Below are 21180 nucleotides of genomic sequence, written 5' to 3'. Positions count from 1 at the left end.
TGGAAATTGGTGGCACTATTGGCACCAAACTGGTTTGATTTAGTAAGTGTAACAATAGTTTAAAAAATTGCCCCCTGAGCACTTTGAAGCACCTGCTTGACATGGCTTCCAGGTTCCAGTAGTTAGGATTTAGGACTGAACACTAGCAGTCGACATCCAACAAACCTTCGAGTCAGTTTGTCGGAGCCGGTCTTCGTGATCTTAGCCAAAAAATCCACAGCTGCATTGCGTGTTTTCATACACTCATTTAAACTCAGTCACTTATAATTTAGCAAAACTATCTGTGCCGTTACAGTGTAAGTGTTTTTGGTCAATAGTGTAATATAAAACAATACGCGTATCGATCAGGCTTTTAGCGTTGTTCAAAGAAAAGTGAACCCAAGTAGTCGTCGAACCAATAGGTCGAATGGGTTATCGTGAAATTCTTGAATTTATCACTTTATCTGGCCTGCATACATGACATATGACACAAACCTGAACTATCTAAATTTCCCATATTTTTACAGATACCTTCTTAGAAACAGGGGCTGATGGAAAAGATGTCTTGTTGACCCACCACACAACAAGATGGAAAGTTCAGAATGGTTATCTTGTGGATCTTACCTTGGAAAAATTCTCCACGGTGTAGTAGAGAACTCATTGGTAAAAGGAAGATCCAACAACAATTCCAAGAGTTTGACTGGTTACAAGGTATACTGAAATATAAGAAAAACTAAAAACCAAAATAAACTCTTTTATTTTAAGGAATTGTTTGCTTCCACAATAACTGCTTCGGATCTCCGAATCAATACAGATCCTTCCTACTTTAGCACCCTTGCCTTTGTGCGAAAACTCATTCGTAGGGAACAAGATGCTGCTGCCAAGAAAGGATATAATCTGAGTAAGGTGCTCACTAGTTCTAATTTAGACTTTGAAAACGAAGAAAAATCTATTGATGAAATCCAGAAAAATCAACTAACTCACCTAGTTCCTCAGGTACCTGCCATTTTTTTTAATTTTTTTGTCTTAGATTTGTTTACATTTTGACATAATAGGTTGTTGTAATAAGTCTACGAAGCATATTTGATCTGATAGAAGAAAGCAAATCATCACATCCTGAGTTATGTTTCAAAGTGTTGAAAGCTCTTCTGGGCATTTTGCAAAATCTTTCCCCAGAAAGCTTGAGTTCCGAGCCTTGCCAAGTTGTCGGTATTGTATTATAATTACTCAAGTTTGATTATGAATTTGGACGTCCCTTCATGTTGTGATTTTATCATATTAGAACCCCTGTTTGAACTGCTTCTCAAATTATCAACCGTGATAGATGCTGAAAATGATCGCATTATACCGGCAGAAACGGAAGAAATAGAAGGGAGCTTGTCATCTTTAGCTTCATCGTGTCTTCTTAGTTTAACTGTCGCATGGGGTTTAACTCCAAAAATATTGCAAGCACTTGACACCCTCATTACAGTTGCCCGCCCACTGGCTGCACAGTTAATTACAGTTAGTTATTGTAAATATTATGATGAATTTCGTATCATTTAATCTATGATTTTTCTTAGCTACCTAATATAATGCTGACTCTGCAAAAAGGAGTGCGTTCCGCCTTGGTAGGCACTTCACATATACCAGACTGGTTTAGCCAGGGGATTCAAAAGAAAACACTTGTAACTTCGTTTTCTGTGAATGCGGGTAATTTTTCCCTTTCGTTCATGCCATGTACAGAGGTGATGTACCAATTTTTTATTTAGCAGAAAAAGATGTAATGGAGAACTCGATTGCGAGTGACGGATCCTACGTTTATCTGCTAACTTCCAACGGGCTACATAAAATTGGAACAGGTTTCGGCAGCACTGTCAGCGGTCGCATTTATGTCACCAGCAAAAAAAGCTTCACAAGTAGTGAAGGGATCTTACTTTTCTTCGACGTATTTGCAAATAGTTTTAAAAAGTATTTGAGCGTATTCACATATTTTTTCTACTTTTTATTGTAAGGGTCAACTGTTTATTCATACCATCAAAAATGATCGAAATCTTCATATAGTCGATAAAGAAACTTTGGCCTTGAAAAGTTACATATCTCTACAAGATGCTGTCAGCACACATTCTGTGTTATTTTCAGACGGAAAACGTCTGGGAAGCGTCTTCAAAACTGATGAAGTAAGAAAAATTTTCCAAGATTATATAGGGGAATTTTCATCATAAGCCTTTATTATATTATTAACCCTCCTACAGGACGAACTTCAGGCTTCTTTGTTTGAAATCAATAAGGGAGAACTGTTTTCATTCGGAGAGTGCAGACTGAGGTTGGCCCTTCAGAGTCTATACGTTGTGGGAGCTTCAACAAATGACGAAAGCACTGATCTGCGCCAGATTAATTTCCCCGCGGATGAAGGACTCGTTAGCATTATAGCTGGAAAAGAATTCCTTCTCATGGTTTCAACGACAGGAAAAGTATTACCTTTCGCCAACCCGATGATGTTGCATTCATAGAAGAATTAATACATTTTTTATGTCGGATTTAGGTGTCTTATCAAGGAAAAGCCTCATCCTTGGGATTAAAAAGTGGAGAATCAGTGCGCAACATAGAGCATACGTCGAACCGTTGGTATGAGCTTCCTATTCCTAAAAGCTCATCAATTGTTCGCTGCGCCACGGGCCATGATGGGCAGCATGCGGTTTTTTTAGATGCTGATGGTGTTGCATTTTTCACTGGATTAGCTAAACGGGGAGAGGACGGCGATTTGAGTAGGTTTTCGACATTTTGGTTGCATGAAAAAATGTACATATACAATTTCAATTTCTGTTCGTTCCCATCAGCTAAACATCGAAGACAGCAAAAATCCAGCCGACCAAAACGCTTTACTTCCGTCGAAGGAAAATCAGTGATTGATATTGCTTGCAACAATGGCAGCTCTGCTATGGTCACAAAAGATGGCGAACTTTACCTGTTTGGCAAGGACTCTACGTACTGCGATTCAGCTACAGGCACATCTTTCCTTGTCTGATTGTTGTTTTCATATTGTAACCCAAATCATCCTTCACAGGACGGCTGGCGGGCATTAAAGAGCGCATTGTTAAAGTAGCGCTGGGAAAAGCTCATGGAGTCATTCTTACTGACAAAGGGGGTGTTTATACTTTCGGGATAAATAACAAAGGACAGTGCGGACGCGATTTATCTTCATCATCCTTGCCTCAATTCAAACAGTTTGGAAACAATGTCAGCTTACAAGCAGCAGCTTTGTTGGCTGGTTGCAAGGAACCACTGGACGACGAGGTTGAATCAGAAGATAGTGGTTCAGCTATCGAAACGAAGTTATGTGCACCGGAAGAACATCGCTGGAGCGTGGATCAATGCATGATCTGCACACAATGTGGCCAATGCACGGTAAATTATTCATGAATGGGTAAATTGTTTTTCGATGACCTTATGCCCCCATTCCACTACGCAGGGTTTCGGATCTACGTGCGTTAACACGAACAGCCCGGGTAGATTACCTGGAACTTTTTGCGGATGTGGCTCTGGTGAAGCTGGCTGTACCGTATGTGGAGTTTGTCGAACATGTGCACGAATTCCGAATAACGATGCTATAGGTTTGCCACCCGCTCCTGTTCCTATCCTTTCTTTGGCATGCGGGAGAGCCAGTCCCATGGCAGGTAACAATGCCTTGCTAATGGGTCGCTTCGTTCGCGCGCCCCTTGAAGCATATCCAAATGCTGCGCTGGTGGATGTAGCCAACTTCCATGCTACAAGGATTGATGGAAGAGGGAATGATGATCCGAAAATGCGTGATGCGATAATAGGTGATATAGGTTAGAAGCCTAATCGGCATAGAGTCAATGTAATTTGTCCCTAATCCAATCCGATTCACAATATCTGGCCCACAGTTTAGAAATTTTATTCGTTGTTTCCTTGTGCTTCTTTGAAACATTTGGAAAGGTAAAGCTTCTCTAGCAGGCTTTTCTTGACAGACATTTTTACTGTGTTGTGCCGGACAGTATAGCATGATAGACGTTTTCCATTGCCCTGTTAATCCGTCTCCTCATCGACCTCTTCCGTTCTCCGTTTCAGCTAACTCACGTTTTCTGAACTGTATCCAAACATCATGCTATACTCTCCCGACCGTAAGCCAAAAAAAAACACGCATTAGTAAAAGCCTGCTAAGAACTTAATGGCGTGATTTGTTTATATGTCTACGTAGTAATCGTCGCAAATGTGATCTTCATTTCCGTCATCGTTTTACTTTATGTCATGTATTCCTTGACACGAACTAATTCAGGTTTTAATAGCTTTAAATGCCGATGCGGCCCTTGATGGAAATCGTCGCCACCGTCATCATCGACGTCGCCATCCTTCTGAAATCAAAGTGGCTGTGACGAATCGTGAAGCCTCTAGGGGCTTGGAGGCTAAAAAAATACCCGCCAGTCAGATACAGAAGAGTAAGTTGCCTGCCTTTATGTTCTTGTGATATTAATTAATTAAAATTTTATCCTTTTTTATATTCTGGAAAATCTCAGATGGTACGGACGGTGTATTGGGAAGCGATGGCGACCGCGATGCTAATAAGCTAGCGTCACTCTCGCCTGGCCCAATTGGTTTACCCAGCAAAGTACGCATATCTCAAGTTGCCTGTGGATTGCACCATTCAGGTGACATATTTCTCTATTTACCATGGATGTCATTGTTAATTTGTGGAACAATTATCTAAATCTTTTACTTCTATTTTACCGATTCAGTTCTTCTGACAACTGATGGGCAGGTGTACACTTTCGGCAGTAACAGTTATGGGCAACTGGGTGTTGGAGACCTTTCTTCGCGGGGTTCGCCAACGCTAGTGAAAATTCCGTCTGGGATAAATATTTCCATGATAGCTGCTGGGAGTTATCATACAGCTGTATTGACGAGTGACGGCGATGTGCTCACCTGGGGAGCGCATTTGGTAAATTATTGGAAAATCAGATCAGTTTTGCGAAGCCCTATACTATTATATTTAATTGTTTGTTGACATTCCAGAAGGGTCAGTTAGCGAGAGAAGCATCGGATTCGAATCAATGCAGCGCTTCGCCGATCATTTGGCATTCCGTACCAGGTTTTGTCACGCGGATTGGACCCAAATGCGGGAAGAGAGCGTCTTGGATTGGGGCATCAGGAGACCAGACCTTTTTCAAGCTAGAAGAAAGTCTTATCAGTGATACTGAGTTCCATCATTCAACAGTCTTAGCCTCAGATCATTATTTTGGTTTGGCAATTTTCAGTTACCTATTGAACTTGTTTACTAACGTTGATTTCCTAATAGCCATTTTGCCCACGCACTCAAAGTCGTCATCACGTAACTTAGTCATCAGCAGAAATGATGGCCAATGCCGTAGCTTTTCTGGACAGGAGCAAGTCAATTTTGCCAACACCATTCTCACTTGGGATCCAGTGTATAATATGCTATGGAGGTACCTTAAAGTCTGCTAAATATATTTGAATATAGTATGATATTGGTTGTTTTAAACGTTCAGTTTCTGCAAATCAACGTCGGTAATGCGAGGTTACAACGTGTTTGCATCGGGACTTACCCATCCGTCCTACGGCGAGTCCTTATTTCCAGTTCTGAATGAACGGGAGCCAGTTCATGTTGCTGATATCTTTCGACCCGCACTTTCCCTACCCGTGGTTTGTTCTACAAAAATAACGCAGACACAAGCTGCCCTTCACCTGCTTTGCTGCCTCGATACTCTTACGCGCTGTCAACAAATCCCTGTTAAGGAAGTAGCAAACCAGGACACGCAAAAAACGCTGGTCAACCGCTGTTACACTAAAGAAGATTTTTCAGTGGTCAACCGATTTGAAAGTTAGTTCGCCAACTATTTTATGTTGCTAATCCTTCCTCAGTTGGATGAATTGAACACAAACTTTCATTATTCATATCCAGGCCATGGAGGGGGCTGGGGCTACTCGGGCCACTCAGTTGAAGCTATCCGGTTTATGTCCGATACCGACATTCTTCTTGGTGGCTTTTCTCTGTTTGGGGGTCGCGGTGAATATATGGGAAAAATTAAAGTAATCCGGATTTACAATTCCCATCAACTGTAGTTCCATTAGATGTAATCTTAAATATTTTCCAGGTTTTCGATTTGGGAACAGCTGGTGGCGATCAAGAAGGGGATGGGGAATTGCTTGCAGAAACTGATGAAGTCGTTTACGAATGTGGAGCTCGACAACGTTTTCCTATTCTATTTTCCCAGCCAATCCGTCTGCAAGCTAATCGTTGGTACCTTGCATGGGCCCGTGTCAATGGACCTTCTAGTGACTGTGGATCCGGTGGTCAAAGCTCGGTTACCACTGAAGACCAGTAAGTTTAATTGACAATTTTGGTTAACTTATCGCGCTTACGCAGAGGATTGTTTTATTTACCATCCTATTCATATCGTTTCATTCTAATTAGAGTGACTTTCACATTTAAACCTTCAAAGAAATCAAACAATGGGACAGACGTGAATGCTGGCCAAGTGCCTCAAATCCTGTTTCGCATCATTACTCATGATGCCCCGTCATCTAAGACGCATACTCATATTGAACTTGTGCATTCCATTAGCAACAGCTTCTCTAAACTAGTCACTCCGGTAAACCAATGGGTCAATAAAAATGCCTTGTGAATTTTTTCATGTTCCTTTTTTCGCCTTAGGATTGCTTTACAGCCTTGCTCAGTTTGACTCGGTGGGCCTGGTCAGCGTTAAAGGCGATAACAACAATTGGCCTAAGTGGGCCTGAAGCGAACAACAAAGGAGACCATGCCCATATTGAAGACCTCTCGCGCATCGTTTTCGTTTGCCGTGCTTCGATGCGGCTTATTCGCTTTTACATTCTCGAGTTATATCCGGTGAAAAGTACCGTCAATTTTAATTTTATTTTACTACTTGAATACCCTTTTCAGTTAATTACTTCTGCTCGTTTACAGGCAAACATTCCAAAAAACTGTTGGAGGAGAATGTTTCAGTCGTGAAAGCAATTGCTAGCGTGCGTACCACTTTGAGGTCGATACTAAGTGACCCTGTTCTCGATTTAATTAACAAAGCAGGTCGGTCTTCGTTCAGTTGGTTGATATTTCACTCATGATGGTGATCGAAATCTTAACATTAGCAAATTTTTACTGTTACAGATTCTACGTATTTATTCATGTTGGAGCAAATTGTTAAAGAAACTCATGATTCCTTTGTAGCTTGTTTTCACGTCTTCTACCCAACAGCAACGTTAAAATGGTCCATCCTGTGCGAATTGCTTGACCAAATCCAAAAAGTAAATATAGCAACTTGCAGCTCATTTTGCTTAGAATCGATGAACAAAACTGTTACCAATTTTAGGTTGCTAACGCTACCTCTGGCAGTGATAGGCTATTGGCTGCGGTAGTAGATTCGTTGTGTAGCCACAACATACAGCTTAAATCTGCTCTACCTAACTTGTGCGATTTGCAAGAGTCGCTTCATGTACGGCGAGCCTACCAATCCCCCGAAATGGAGGGTGCCCCTTGCCTCAGTAGTCCGTCTGAAAATGGATCAACCAGCACAACTCAGCTTCCGGTGAATTCCAACCAATTTCCAGTTCTTGTTGAACACATGGTAAATTAGTCCTTCCTCGCCGTTGATAAGCGTTGATAATGATTGATAATCAGAATTTGTATAACTCTTCTTTAGGTGGAGGGTCAAGCTGTCGTGCACCGACCTTGTCGGGCAGTTCTTGACCGATTGTTTCTCATCGCCTCCTGGCCAGTGCGCCAATCGCTCGATATGGAACCTACCGTTTGGTCGGACAAGTTAGTCCAGTATTCCTGCCGGCTCTTGGCTCGCGTGGTGGCGGAGTTGGCTTCCCAAGTATGTTCGGTTGAAGTAAGTTTTCTTTATTCTTCCTTTTGAATTAGTTGGGCTCATGTCAACATGCGACTTTCATGCATTTGCATCGCTAGGAATTGGATGTTAGTTCAACGCGAGGAGTTCACGCTACTCCATCTCGTTTCACAAGCACTCAGTCAGAATAGGTCATGGAACACGGGTAATGGTTCGCCGGATGCCATTTGCTTTACAGTAGACCGACCAAATGTAAGCGTGTGTGGTGTAGGAGTATTTGGCGGTGGAGGCACCTACACGTACGAACTGGAATTACTCGAACTGGCAAGTTTTTCCCCCGAAGCTTCAAAAATAAATTATTATTTGTTTGATTGTATTCTTGTTCTAGATCCGAAGTGCTAGTGATGCTGCTCAAACACTTAGCTGGCATAGTTTGGCTGTAATACGCGGCACCTATGGGCCAGAAGATTGCATAAATGATGTTGCAGATATCAAGTTTGACCGGCCTATTCCCATCAAAGTAAATTTCTATCATCTGTCTTTCCTTGGATTTAATTGTTTCTAATCAAGCTTACATCAATCACACAGGAAAATACCCGATATACGCTGCGACTTCGGAACCAAGGTGGGAAGACGCACAATGGCGATGGAGGCGTTCTCTCAACAAAAGGGCCGGACGGTACCACGTTCAATTTCTCGGCGTGTCTACTCAGTTTTAATGGAACAAATCACATCCGTGGCCAGTTACCTTATATTCTCTATTGCAAGTAAGTGCAAACTTCTATGGACATGGAATTTCGGGTTAAAAATTGGTTTCATGGGTCTTCACTTGATTTACAGCATGCCAAATAACTCAGAAGTTCAATTACCCACGCTATCAGCCATCGGAAGCCAAGCACGGAAAAGTCTCATGTCTATAGCGAGTTCGATTGTTCGTTGCACAGCTGATTTGTTGTGTGCAGCTCGCGCGTTACCCATCCATCACAGTCTACCCGTTATTTGCAAATCACACGTCGTTTCATACTTGTTGCCCTTTGTTGTAGCCAACATTGGTGTTGTGGCCGAATCTGACCCAAAGGTAAAACTCATCCTATTGTCGTATTGCGATGCTCGCTCTTCTTAATCCATTGCGATATACGATGCCACCTCTCTTCACAGAATGCCGTACAAATTCTTGAGCTGATTCGAGTCTTGCTCCCCCACGTCTCTGCCCTTTGCTTGGCCGATATTCTGTCGTCCCAAAAAGGAGAAAATGCTCCTGATGAAGACCCTTGTATAACAACGTCGCCAAGAATAGTAGTCGTCGAGAGCGAACATCCTTATCGACCCGCAACAGTTTCTCATTTCCGGTAAAAGTGCCACCTTAGTACTTTAGTGAGCTAACGGATAACTTTCTTTACTCCACTTCAGCGTATGTTTTCCGGAGAGCGTTCGTTGGATGTGCTTAGAATTTGACAGTCAGTGCTGCACCAGCCAAGTTGAAGATTCCCTTCAACTCCATTTACCAACTACTCTTCCTAAGAGTCATGCAAATGTTTCTTTGGCTGACTATTGGCCCCTTCTGAAAAAATTCGGGGGAACTGACAATTGGCCCTCTCATTCCATGATCTTGCCAGGTAAAAGTTTTGATGAAAATTTAGTCGCATCCTTTCTTTCTTTATTCTCAAATTATTCTTTGGTACAGGCAATGAAGTGATATTTTCCCTGGAAACAGCATCGGATTGCATCCGTAATGACAAAGCTTCTTCTTGGGGCTTTCGCTGCTCGGTAGTTGGATACGAGTCATTGGAGACAAATAATGCCATTCGTCTGTTAGAAACGGAATTAGCGTACCTTGGTGGGATGTGCTCGGCTACTCTAATGAAAAGAGATCTCGCATTACCTCAGTCAAGAGGTAGTGGACCATTTGCCGATGCAATCCTACCTGAATTAATAGAGAATAAAGATTAATTCCTATTTAATGACAGGTGAAGACATGGACGTCGAGTCCATGGAATATGTTACACAACAAATCTACGCAGCGCATAGCGGTCTTTTAGGCAAAGGGTTGGCCCTCTCGCAATTGCCAACCATCTACGAAGCGTTGGAAGGCAACCTCCCTTTTAGGTGTGTTATCTTCTCTTTCTTTCCAGAAGGAGATGGATTAATTCCTTTGTCGAGCGAAGTTAAAGCAAACAGCCTGATATAATTCAATGTGATTCACTTTAGTGTTACCGGAAAGGAAAGGCAGTTTCTGCGCGACTTCGTGAGCGTTTCGCAGGAAACCAGTGGTGGTCGTTTAGCCCGCTGGCTCCAGCCGGAGGCAGTTGTCGATCCCTCCAAATCGCAACTTATCTTTCCAGGCGTCTTCTCGGCTAGTTTGGCTACCTTTGGGGTCTCCAGTAGTGCAACTCTTGGAATTGTGGGTTTCAAGTCACCCGTTAAGACCATTGATAAAGGTATCATCTAATCATTGATTCTTAGTTTATACAATGATTTATTTGGTTTGTCGGTGGAAATCTTCTCTTTACCTCACCTCTAGATGAAGAAGATGAAGAAAGCACCTCTGAAATTTCGGCAGTAGCGCCAACCACGACGACAGTAGTTAGTGAAGGGTTACGCGCCGGATGGCCTGCTATTTTAACTTTACTTACCAGAGATCAATATGGTCATCTTGTTCACGTTCCCAATCTAAAGGTACACTACAGTTTGGCGGCATATTGCGATATCACGGTAGCACATTGGTTTGAATATTAATTTTTGCCTGTAGGTAAACATTCGAGCGGTACCATGTGACTTGAACCAGGCAAGCAAAGATAACTCACTGTCGCCCACCAAGCGGCTCAACCCAGGAGACAGGAAAGTTTCTGGCGAAGAACTCGAACCGCCTGTTCTTGATGTATCCTATGACGTTACCACGAAAGATCGGATGTGCCTTCATGCCATCACTTTTCTTAAAGTTAGTCCGGTTGAACGAATCAATTGTATTAAATTCTTCTGAAGTAGAAATTCTATCACAGGCGTACGAGAATTACTCCTTTGAGGAACTACGGTTTGTCTCCCCCATCAAGCGAAGAACCAGCGAAACGATGTTGGTCCGACCCAATGCCGATGGTTCTTACAGTGCAAATTGGACACCGAGTGCTGCCGGGCTCTATTCCATCCATGTTACCATCGACGATTACCCATTGGAAGATGTTTACAAGGTAGACGTAAAGGAGCCACCACAAGGAGTTTTGCCTCCGACCCACAATATCACTGTTCGAAACAATTCTTCGTCGTCCCATCGCGTTCGTCAATTTCGAACTCGGGCTAGCGCTGGCTTGCGCATACGAGCCCAGCCTTCTCTTCAAGGGGAGCAAATCGGCATTGTAGCCTGCAATGGGACAGTCTCGTTCATTGAAGAGGTACCGTTAAAAAAGCATACTTCAAATATGCGAATAGATAAATTATGTTTTGGTTACTTTATACTATTGTTTTCTTATGTTTTTATTACGATATTTTTTTAGCTATGTAATGACGACGGGACTTGGTTGCGATTGAGCACGGAGTCGATTAGAGAATGGTGTATCAATCACCATTCTGAAGCCTGGTGTCTCCAGTACAACCAGCACATTGGCAAGACCTTGCTTTTCCCCATTAACACAACCCAGAATGGAACAAATGAAACTGGCGAAGACCTATCACCACATCAAAAACCGAATAAATTGGAGAGGTATTTGTCTATCGAAACATTTTTTTCTTATTCTTCTTCTACTTTTTCTTCTTACTGAATTCCACGTGCTTTGCAACCCGTAGTAATAAAAAAGAGGAAATAGTCTACAGCACAGCGCAAACCTTCTACGTGGTGGACTGTGGTGCTTCCGGGCATAACATCCGAGCACAGCCCAGTTTGAAAGCTTTACCGGTCGGAAAGTTGAAACTCGGCAGCTCAGTTTTAGTTACCGAACAGGTTTGCAGTAATAACATATAAATTAAGACCGTATTATCAACGTCTCCTTAAACTGATGTTACAGAGACCGACTGCCGAGGGAACGTGGATCAAGCTATTACCATCGTCAGCGCGTCAGTATTGTTCGAATAACGATCTTGAAGCTTGGTCATTGGCGATTGATCGTCATCAAATAGTTTACCTCCGTCATGAAGACGAAGTCCTTTCAGGTAGTGAACCAATTCCTCTATTCAGCGTTTCTTCATACCGACAATATTAATTAATTTCTTTTCTGTTTTAAGTTTCAGCTGGCTCTGATAAATATAGTCCCACACGATTACTCAAACCAGCGTATGATTTCAGCGAGAGTGCAGATAAGCAGGCCAATCTGTCAGCATTTTCCTCTCCAGAACCCGTTAGCACTTTCATTTTTGGAATCGATAAAGATCCTGACTTTCCTCGTACAACTTTGCCCGTGTCTCCGCCGAAAAATGAAACCGGCCCAACGCCAAAGGATAATGCACCCGAACCAGCAGCAACGGCGCTTAGCGTTCAGGTAGGCCAACACTTTCCCATCAGTCATTGAATCAACTTGTATTTTTCAAACGCTTTATCAATAGAAATCATCATTGGAGTCTAGTATTGAAGATGTGGGAGCTTTGTCAGGATCTTGCGGTCCTTTTGCAGCAGTTGCTGTGGGCCGACTCTCTGCGTTCCAAAACTGGTTACGGCGGGACGGGTCAGCTGTTAAGGAGGCGCCTAGCCCGCCACCGCGTTCTAGGTAATTTGGGTTAATTAGGGTCCTTATCTTAGATGATGCCAATACTTTTGTTTTACTAGGGACCTTCCTCCGGAATTACAAGGAGTATCGGTGAAAGATATGGTTCGCGTTATGGGTGAGAGCCGAGCCAATGGCAATTCGTCGCCGACATCTAGCCCAATTCTTAGTCGGAAGACAGGCGCTGTCGCTGTGGTAAACCGCTCCCTATCAGCTCACTCTTCACCAGGCGGTTCTAGGCCATCCGGATCCGCCATCTGTTCAGGTAGTCTGTTATTTTTTGGAGGCTAAAACACGCTAATTAATTTCCAATCTTCCTTTTTTTTTTTGTCAGAAACTGCGCAGCGTAGTCGGAGTTTGAGTCCCGCCACGCAAATGCCACTAAGCACAGATCAAATTGCTGACGCAGTTTTGGTATTTTATCACTATTTTTTTCATTCTGCGTATTTTAGCGTAAAATTTTTGATTTTTGGTAATTTTTTTTTTACATCAGGCTAAGAAGGTTACACAAACGGGGACACAGACAAGTCCGGAAGCCAGCAAAACTAATCATTTTAATATGTGTGCTGACTTGGTATCTGACTTGCCCCACTCGCCTCAGCGCATGTCTCCGAAAGCATTACGAGCGAAAGAGCGATCGTCACGAGGTGGGACAAGGAGTCGCAAATCACGATCGCCAGCTACCGGTCAGCACATTACTGGACGATCGCTGATGTTGGAACAAGAAAATGCTCGTGTTGGCATGAGTCCTTCGACAGCGGAATGCCTTCGTGCTGTTTTCGCTGCTAACCTGTGGCACCAAGGACTGGTTCATGACGCCATGGTTTGCGCATCTTTCCTCAAATTTCACCCTAATTTACCCAAGCAAGTGGATCCAATCATGCCACTCGGGGCAGAAACCGGACAACGCAAGACGCGAGAAGAGAAAGCCCGCCAACGACATTCGGTTGAAATTTTTTCAACTAACATACTGGCGGGATCTTTTGCGTCTCCCCTGCCGGTGGCGCTAGAAGAGAGTTGGAACACCGATCGAGTGGAATCAACCACCAGCCAGCCAGTGGAACCTGATATGTCTGAAAGCAAAATGGCTGCCTCGTTGACACCAACGTTAAGCCTCCTGGTTGAACTTTGGGAAAAGATGAGCGCACGCTGTATGGAATTAATTCAGTCAGAGCCAGCCGCATTATCTTCTGTTCCGTGTCTTCCCCTATCCCAGACAGAGAGCGTGGTTAAGTGTAAACCGAAAACCGAGAGTCGGGATGCACGGGATAAAGAAAGAAAACGCAAGTCACGGAGGGAGAGTATCCGGAATCCGGAATCTAACTGTGAATTATGTGGCGGCCTGTTTTCTGTCCCTGTAACAGCTCACATGCGACAAGCTCATCCGGGTTGCCAAAAGCCAGCGCTTGGCTTGGGTTACAACCCCGATGGACAGTATTGTGGAGGCTGGGTAGGGAACTGTGGTGAAGGCGGTATACAGGTAGGACAGTAACATATTCATGATTGATATAATTTCGTGCCTTTTTTAACGTATAAATATCCGTCCACTAGGGAAGTTCATGGTATTTGCTGTGCGAGGATTGTAGACATCGCTACCTACAGCAGCGGAAGCAAGTAGGCGAAGCTTTTGGCCTCAAAGATGACAAAGGGAAGCGATTAAGAAGAAAGATATCTTCTGTTACAACCCCTACACCGGCATCCCAACTTCCACGACCATCGACACCATCGGAGACGCATGTGATCCTCAGAGACAACGCTTTTTTCCTGTTGCAATTAGCTACCTCGTCCAATCCTGAAAAAAATCAACATATCCTGGAACGAAGAAGGAGAAGCCTCATGCATCAACCGTTACTTAGCTCAGTCTCTGAAAGTGACAAGGATTTGCCACATCGCAAAATCTCAGCCTTGCCGTCCAAGGTGGGGATCTTTGTCCCGTTATTGATAAATAAGATAGCATTTTTTAACATTTTCTTATACCACTTTCAGACCGGGTACCAAGCGTCGGGTGATGTTTTGCCGTGGCTCCAATTTCAGTGTCTCCCCGTTCTCAAATCGGGGTGCAGCCCCCAACTATCCACCAGTGAAAACAACTTTGGAGATGGAGAAATAGAAGTATGAAGACTTTAATTAGTAATAGCTTTTGTAATTCCACATTCTGACGACTTCCATTTTAAAGATGGATCCTTTCCGAGGATTGAAAGAAGTTTCTGACGGTTTCGGCAGGCAGCTACACCGATCGGTCTCTATGATTACGCAGCCACTTGCCCAACACTTGAGAACATCCCAAGACATGGACGGTCCAATAAGCGGAGTATCGCAGCGGAGGCGAACAAGCAGTGCCGATGAGCAAGGAATCAATGGCGGCTTGACCTTGTTACGTTCACCCTCGAAGGCACTGCAGGATACCGTGAAATTAATGTCCGCTTCCCCTAGCCAAACGTCAACGGAAGCAACACTGCCGGTTTTAGATTTCGTTGCTCAGCGTCACGATCTTGATTCTCTGCGGACTTCCATGGAGCTGGCTTTGCGGAAGGCTTCTTGTCGAGTCTTCGCTATGGAGGTTTGCACAAAAAAATGTTCATCACTTGGAGAAAAAAAAATAATAATATTAATTACCCAATAGAACTTGTCTTGGTTACTACAAAATGTTACCCAACCAATGTGCCTACATGACCTCTTATGGTGGTTTGTGTCATCCCTTGCTCCGCCCTTGACATCCGAAGGAGGCAACAACAAAGGCGAGACGGTTAGGAGCTGACGGAGCGACCAACAGAGACAATTTGGTTGGCCAGCATCCCACTTCAGATGTCCGGTTAGCAGGAGAAGGATTATCTCCATTACTGCAGTCGTTCCACAGTGTCTTACAAACAGTTTCCAACCTGATGCAACTACTCCCCATGGGTACTCCATTGCTCGCTATGGCCGTCCGCTGTTGGGATATTCGGTTCAAGCAAACAGACCACGCGTTTCTCCATAAGTAAATCATAAATGTCGTTAATTGATAGCAAATCTCTTTATGACCAATTTGTTTTGTTTTGTTTTTCCAGGAGTCACGTATTTAGTAACATTAGCCGAATTCTTTCCCGCTGCGAAGAGGAAGTCACCGTCGATATTGAAGCTTTGGAAAATAGCGCAGTACATTCGCCAGGACACGTTACCATGCTAACGGAGGTAACAGAAGGCGTAGATATTAAAGTGTCCAGCCGGACAGCTATGGTCAACAGTTTGACAGATGGCTCGACCGAAACTTTCTGGGAATCTGGCGACGAAGATCGTGGTAAAATGAAACTGATTAACCATCCAGATTTGCTCCGAAGCGAATGGATTTCCACCTCGCATTGTATGCGTATACATCGATAATTGCCGGGATATGGGTGTAAGTTTTAATTTTCTAACGAATATATTTATTATATGTTTGCCATTCTTAAGTTTAACTCATGGACGTACATTTGTTTTTAGAACAAAGTTTCTGGTGTGACTTTCAAAGCGGGACCCAACACGGAGGAGTTGCAAATTGTAGACGTCCTGGAAGTCGAAACCCGATTTTCTGGATGGATTCAAAGTTCTCTACCCTGTAAACATTTTCTCTTAAATAGGGGGGGGCAGTAGCTCCTATGAATTCCGAGAAAAAGAGTTCCTTATGAATTTATTTGTGTTGATAGGTACCAATTTCCAAGTCATCCAGCTTGAGTTTAAAGGGCCGGATAATTCTTTGCGTGTTCGCCAATTGCGTTTGCTCGGTGGAGGCATTACTCGATCCTTCAATGCCTCAGCCATCCACCAACGTACCTGCGAAACGGAAACACTCAGAGTATTCCGTTTATTAACCTCACAGGTAGGATTTCAGAAGAATTCTGAAAAAGTTTAGCAATCGTTTATAATAATTTTAATTGCTTTTGAAATGCACAGGTATTTGGACGATTGATTTTGAACGAAAGAGACGAATCAACGTCACGTTCCACTGAGCTTTTACCCAATGAGGACGAGGTAGACGGGGAAATGGTTGAGAGGACTCGGGATATCGATCTGAAAGAGCATATGGTATCTTATCATTTCTAACATTTTTATGATTGTGTAAGAGGTACAAAACATTGCTGCCCTCGTGGAACTAACTGACAGGCTGGGATTGTTTTTATAATTTTTCTTTAGTTGTACACCATGACGGCATCAGTGTTCTGTACTTACTCACCCGATACATTTAGGGTTAATCTTCTTTTAACAAATTTATTTTCTAAATTTGTAATTAGGTTGGAATATTGTTCAGTGGCAAGAAGTTGACTCATTTGCAACGCCAAGTATGTACTCATATTCTACATGGCATTCAACGCGAAACAGTTCGGCTGAAAGACGAATGGGAGGCTTTGCTGCAGCTGGACCAGAATGATATTTCTGGTATTGATGCCACGAGTCAGGAAGCCTCCTACATGAATTCTCGTGTTTCTGATTCCTATTGCTTCGAACTATTATCACAGGTAGCTATGCCGATATCCATATCTGATAGTTATAGTATATTTTCCATGTTATTGGCATATCGGCCAGTTAAATCTCAGGAGGCCTTTTAATATGTGTTACAACTTAGGCCATGGATGCAGTCGGTTGTTGAGATAATAAAGAAAATGTCTTTCATCTGTACAGGTACTGGCCTTGAGCGGAAGCAGAGTAGGTCGAACTTACATTTCACAACATTCCACTTTGCCTGCCAATTTGTTAAGCCTACTCCATACCGGGTCGCCTAGAATCCAACGACAGGCAAGTATAAGATTCCAAACAGAGCAGAAATGTAAGACAATGGTCAGCAACAAATCATACTGATTCGATTATGTGTCAATATCAGGTAACCGCTCTTCTACGACGAATGTTGCCCGAACTTCCTCCGCCTGTCTTTGCTTCCCTGGTTGACGTCGACGTATTACCTACTACCGATTACGGTATTTTGCAGATTCTCAGTTCCTCTGGATCACTTGAAAGGTATCCACAAATACTGCCTTGTTTGTAGTTATTACATAGCCTCTCATTTCATTATCGTCTGGTTACCTAGAGTGGGGATTTTGGACGTTTTCCTGGCATGTATTGCCAAAGCGCTCACAGTACAAGTTAAAACCAAGGGACGTGACAAAGACTGTAGTAAAAATCCCATCTCCTCTGTGACAATGGCTAGCATTTTTAACAACCAACAACAACCGCATGGGCAACTTGGATCGCGTTGGTGGATGAGAGGCCACATGCCTCGTCGCGTAGCGGAAAGTATCATCCAGCTTGTCAGGGATATGGCTTTGGTATTTTAGAAACAGTTGAAACATTACTTGGCCTTGAGAAACTGAAATTTTGTTTTCGAAACAGGGCAATTTGTCTGAAGTATGGTCAGCCGTAACCAAAGCAGGTATCGCAGAAGCTGTTCTTTCACTTACCAAATTAGAAGAAGATTGCCGCACCCCACCGGATTGCTTGAGAACACCATCAGTGTGGTTGACGTTGGCTGCCCTTTGCCTATTGCAAGACGAGCATGTAGAACGCCTCTCGTCAACGCAATGGGCTCGTGGAGCAGTTAACAAGGTTTATCTAAACACGATGTTAATGCGATTTATCTGCCGGGTTCCTCGGATTATGCATTTACTTTTTAAACTTTTGTTCTGGTTTTCGTTTTTGTACAGCCTCAATGCAACAACCACGACGATGGGGAAACAGGGGCACAAATCGTTTGTTGCGATTGCGGACCACTCTGCGTCGATTGTGATCGTGTTCTTCATCTTTCTCGGAAGTTCCGCTCTCACCAGCGACAAGTAGCTAAAGAAATTAAAAAAACATTGGGGGCCATGTTTTCATAAATATTGTTTTACAGGTATGCAAAGAAGAAGAAGAAGCTATCAAAGTCGACGTTCACGAAGGATGCGGTCGTGTTAAATTATTCTGGATTCTGGCTCTATCTGATGCGCGTAACCTCAAATCTTTGGTTGAATTCCGACACGGAGTGACAACTGCTGTTTCGTCCGTTTACATGGCTGCAAATACAAACCAAAGTGGAAACTATCCATGCTCTTTGGTTGGCGGCATTGTTGCCTCTTCTTCATGTCGCTACTGTGGTTCGGCCATATCCCCGTCATCATCCTCGTTATTTGACGATCAGACAATCAATGTGTGCAATGAACCGGATTGCATGGTAATCAGATATTTTGGCTAACTTATTTTATTATTTTATTTTTTTTCGCATATTTGGTTACTTAACAATCTTGGTCGTTTTCCCTATTAGGAATATTCGCGAAATGCTTGCCTAAAAACTCACAGTTGTGGCCATCCTTGTGGGGGAGTGCGTGATGAAACGCAATGTCTTCCTTGTCTGTACCGCTGTGCTGGTAATGCGGCAAATCTGAAACAAGATGCTGATGATATGTGTATGATTTGCTTCACTGAAGCTCTATCTGCGGCGCCAGCTATACAGGTATATCTTATATATCTATATATTCATACCCGTTATTGTGTACCATTCAATTAACCAATTGATGATTCCTCGATTGATTTCATAATTCTTCAGCTGACTTGCAAACACGTTTTCCATGCCCATTGCTGTCGTTCAGTGTTATCCAAGAAATGGCCTGGTCCACGCATCACTTTCAGCTTTTCTCGTTGCCCTATTTGCAAGGTAAATTACTGAGTTATTGTTTATTGCTGATTTATTAGAAACATGTCATTACAATTGGCATTACTATCTTGTGATTTTAGGCAGAACTAGGAAATGAATTTCTAGATGATTTATTACTTCCAATCCGTGAGCTGTTTGATGATGTTAAACGGAAAGCGTTGATGCGGCTCGAGTACGAAGGACTGCTTCAGACAGAAGCTATCTCAATGCCTGGAAATCGTTTTTTTCGGGATGCCGAAGGATATGCAATGGAACGTTACGCATACTATGTTTGTTTCAGATGTAACAAGGTACGATGACGCACATTGATACTGTATAGCAAGCGTGTGAGTTTCTCATTGTTTAAAGGCCTACTACGGCGGGGAGGCTCGTTGCGAAGAAGGACTGGCGGTTGAAGGAGGAGCTATTGGTGGCGAATCTTTCAATCCTTCTGAACTAGTATGCGGTGGTTGTAGCGATGTTTCAAGAGCGCAAATGTGCCCTCGTCATGGTGCTGATTATCTCGAGTATAAGTGCCGTTATTGCTGTTCAGTTGCCGTCTTTTTTTGTTTTGGGACCACCCATTTTTGCAACGCGTGTCACGAGGATTTTCGCCACGTCACGGAAATGCCGAAGCATGCTTTACCTAAATGCCCTGCTGGTATGTACCTAGTACCTACAGATACATAGATATATATATACGATATATGTATACAAATTTCTCTGATGAGACTAATTACGAAACGTTCTCTAAAGGACCACGGGGTCGTCAGTTAGACGGGGAAGAATGCCCACTGCATCTGGTGCACCCACCAACTGGAGAAGAATTTGCTCTTGGTTGTGGCATGTGTCGAAACGCCCACACATTTTAAGCTGAACTACCTCAGACAGCCATTCTCTGAAGGAATCTCTCCGTACCACATCTTATTATCGGTTTGCGTTCGACGCATACAAAATTCGCATTCATTTCGCTCGTCCAGCATTGGCTTGTCGAGCTTTCGTAAACTAGTTTAGATGTGGACATTTCACTGAGTGTTACAATAAAATATAATCATCTTTCTTTGTTCATATTTCTTTCCTGTTTTTTTACCAGAATTTTCTCTGCATTCCGGAAAGCGTTAATGCAGTAGAACGGACTACGGAACTGTTGGTAAGTCTTGGAAAATTAAGCTATACTAGAACTGGCAGGTGGCGTTTAACAGTGGCACCCAGTCTTTGTTCTTAAAAGCCAGAGGTGTTCTTCACGTTTCAAGGGGATTGACTGATGATACTTTGTTGTTAAACCATGAAGAATCCCAATAGATGGATAAGTTGAGGGTTATAAAAGTAGAAAACTAATTCCTCGTGGCATTTTCATTCACGCATGCTTGACGGTTCGTGAGCAGACGAACCATTGAAAGAATCTTGCGCAGTCTATCTGCATCCAGCCAGATACTAGTAGAACCCGAAACATTGTTTTGGCAAGTACTGTCATATTGCGGTTGCAGGTTTTCACTAAATACCAAGTAAGTAGCGGGTTTAATCGTGATAAATGTATAATTTTTTTATTCGAATCTATTTTGGCGTCAGACCCAGACCTGAATTTCAAATTTCAAATTTTGATTAAAATACATGATTACGATTTAGAATTCAATGAAAATCACGAAAATCAGGTTTATTTTTCTATTGGTCTTATAGTTTTTTATTTAAACGTAAAAAACGTTGATGCGCTAACAGCACTGTTTTCATTAATTTAAAAAACGGCTGGTTTAAAAACCAAGAAAACGAAACAAATTTTTTAAAAAAAAAAATTTTTTTTTTTTTTTTAAAAAAAAAGGGGCCCCCCCCTTTTTTTTTTTTTCCAATAAATTGCTTAAAAACAGATTTCATTAAAATCAAAAAACAGTTATTTCTAGGCTATATTTAAACGAAAAACCCAAATTAAGTAGCCAACACTGTTTTCTTAAATTAAAAAACGGCGGTAAAAAACAATGACTAAATCGAAACAGCGTTCAATTTCGAATATGCCATGTGATTTTTGGAGAAATTCAAGAGATGTCGTTTTTCGAATCCGAATTTGACAAAAGTG

At 42.7% G+C, this 21180-nt stretch overlaps 1 protein-coding gene across 1 annotated transcript; it reads left to right on the top strand.

The window, feature by feature from the left end:
* The first annotated feature begins 119 nt into the window (after positions 1–119).
* On the top strand, positions 120–20172 carry LOC116924887 (E3 ubiquitin-protein ligase MYCBP2). The gene is given in 70 exon segments (XM_032931465.2): positions 120–296; positions 507–690; positions 745–975; positions 1035–1188; positions 1262–1482; positions 1542–1671; positions 1731–1906; positions 1974–2138; positions 2214–2432; positions 2504–2726; positions 2799–2966; positions 3026–3366; positions 3431–3791; positions 4269–4418; positions 4497–4628; positions 4716–4918; positions 4993–5218; positions 5276–5423; positions 5487–5818; positions 5900–6027; positions 6093–6319; positions 6413–6590; positions 6653–6854; positions 6926–7045; positions 7127–7263; positions 7329–7583; positions 7659–7850; positions 7928–7987; positions 7989–8132; positions 8197–8328; positions 8397–8575; positions 8649–8886; positions 8967–9157; positions 9219–9424; positions 9493–9702; positions 9776–9914; positions 10017–10246; positions 10330–10484; positions 10558–10746; positions 10808–11194; positions 11297–11502; positions 11586–11739; positions 11804–11948; positions 12021–12274; positions 12339–12499; positions 12559–12761; positions 12831–12910; positions 12990–13976; positions 14048–14413; positions 14483–14608; positions 14673–15056; positions 15120–15248; positions 15250–15473; positions 15544–15802; positions 15804–15872; positions 15956–16070; positions 16159–16331; positions 16406–16537; positions 16744–16968; positions 17132–17245; positions 17331–17464; positions 17535–17772; positions 17837–18049; positions 18148–18276; positions 18336–18653; positions 18744–18932; positions 19026–19133; positions 19214–19423; positions 19482–19773; positions 19869–20172. Coding segments are annotated over 69 exon segments (14055 nt in total). The 5' UTR covers positions 120–296; positions 507–567; the 3' UTR covers positions 19985–20172.
* Positions 20173–21180: the final 1008 nt, after the last annotated feature.

Source organism: Daphnia magna, linkage group LG6 (genome assembly GCF_020631705.1).
Source record: "Daphnia magna isolate NIES linkage group LG6, ASM2063170v1.1, whole genome shotgun sequence".
Lineage (NCBI taxonomy): Eukaryota > Metazoa > Arthropoda > Branchiopoda > Diplostraca > Daphniidae > Daphnia > Daphnia magna.
The sequence above is the reverse complement of the archived record's forward strand: the minus strand, read 5'-3'. Positions and strand labels throughout refer to the sequence as shown.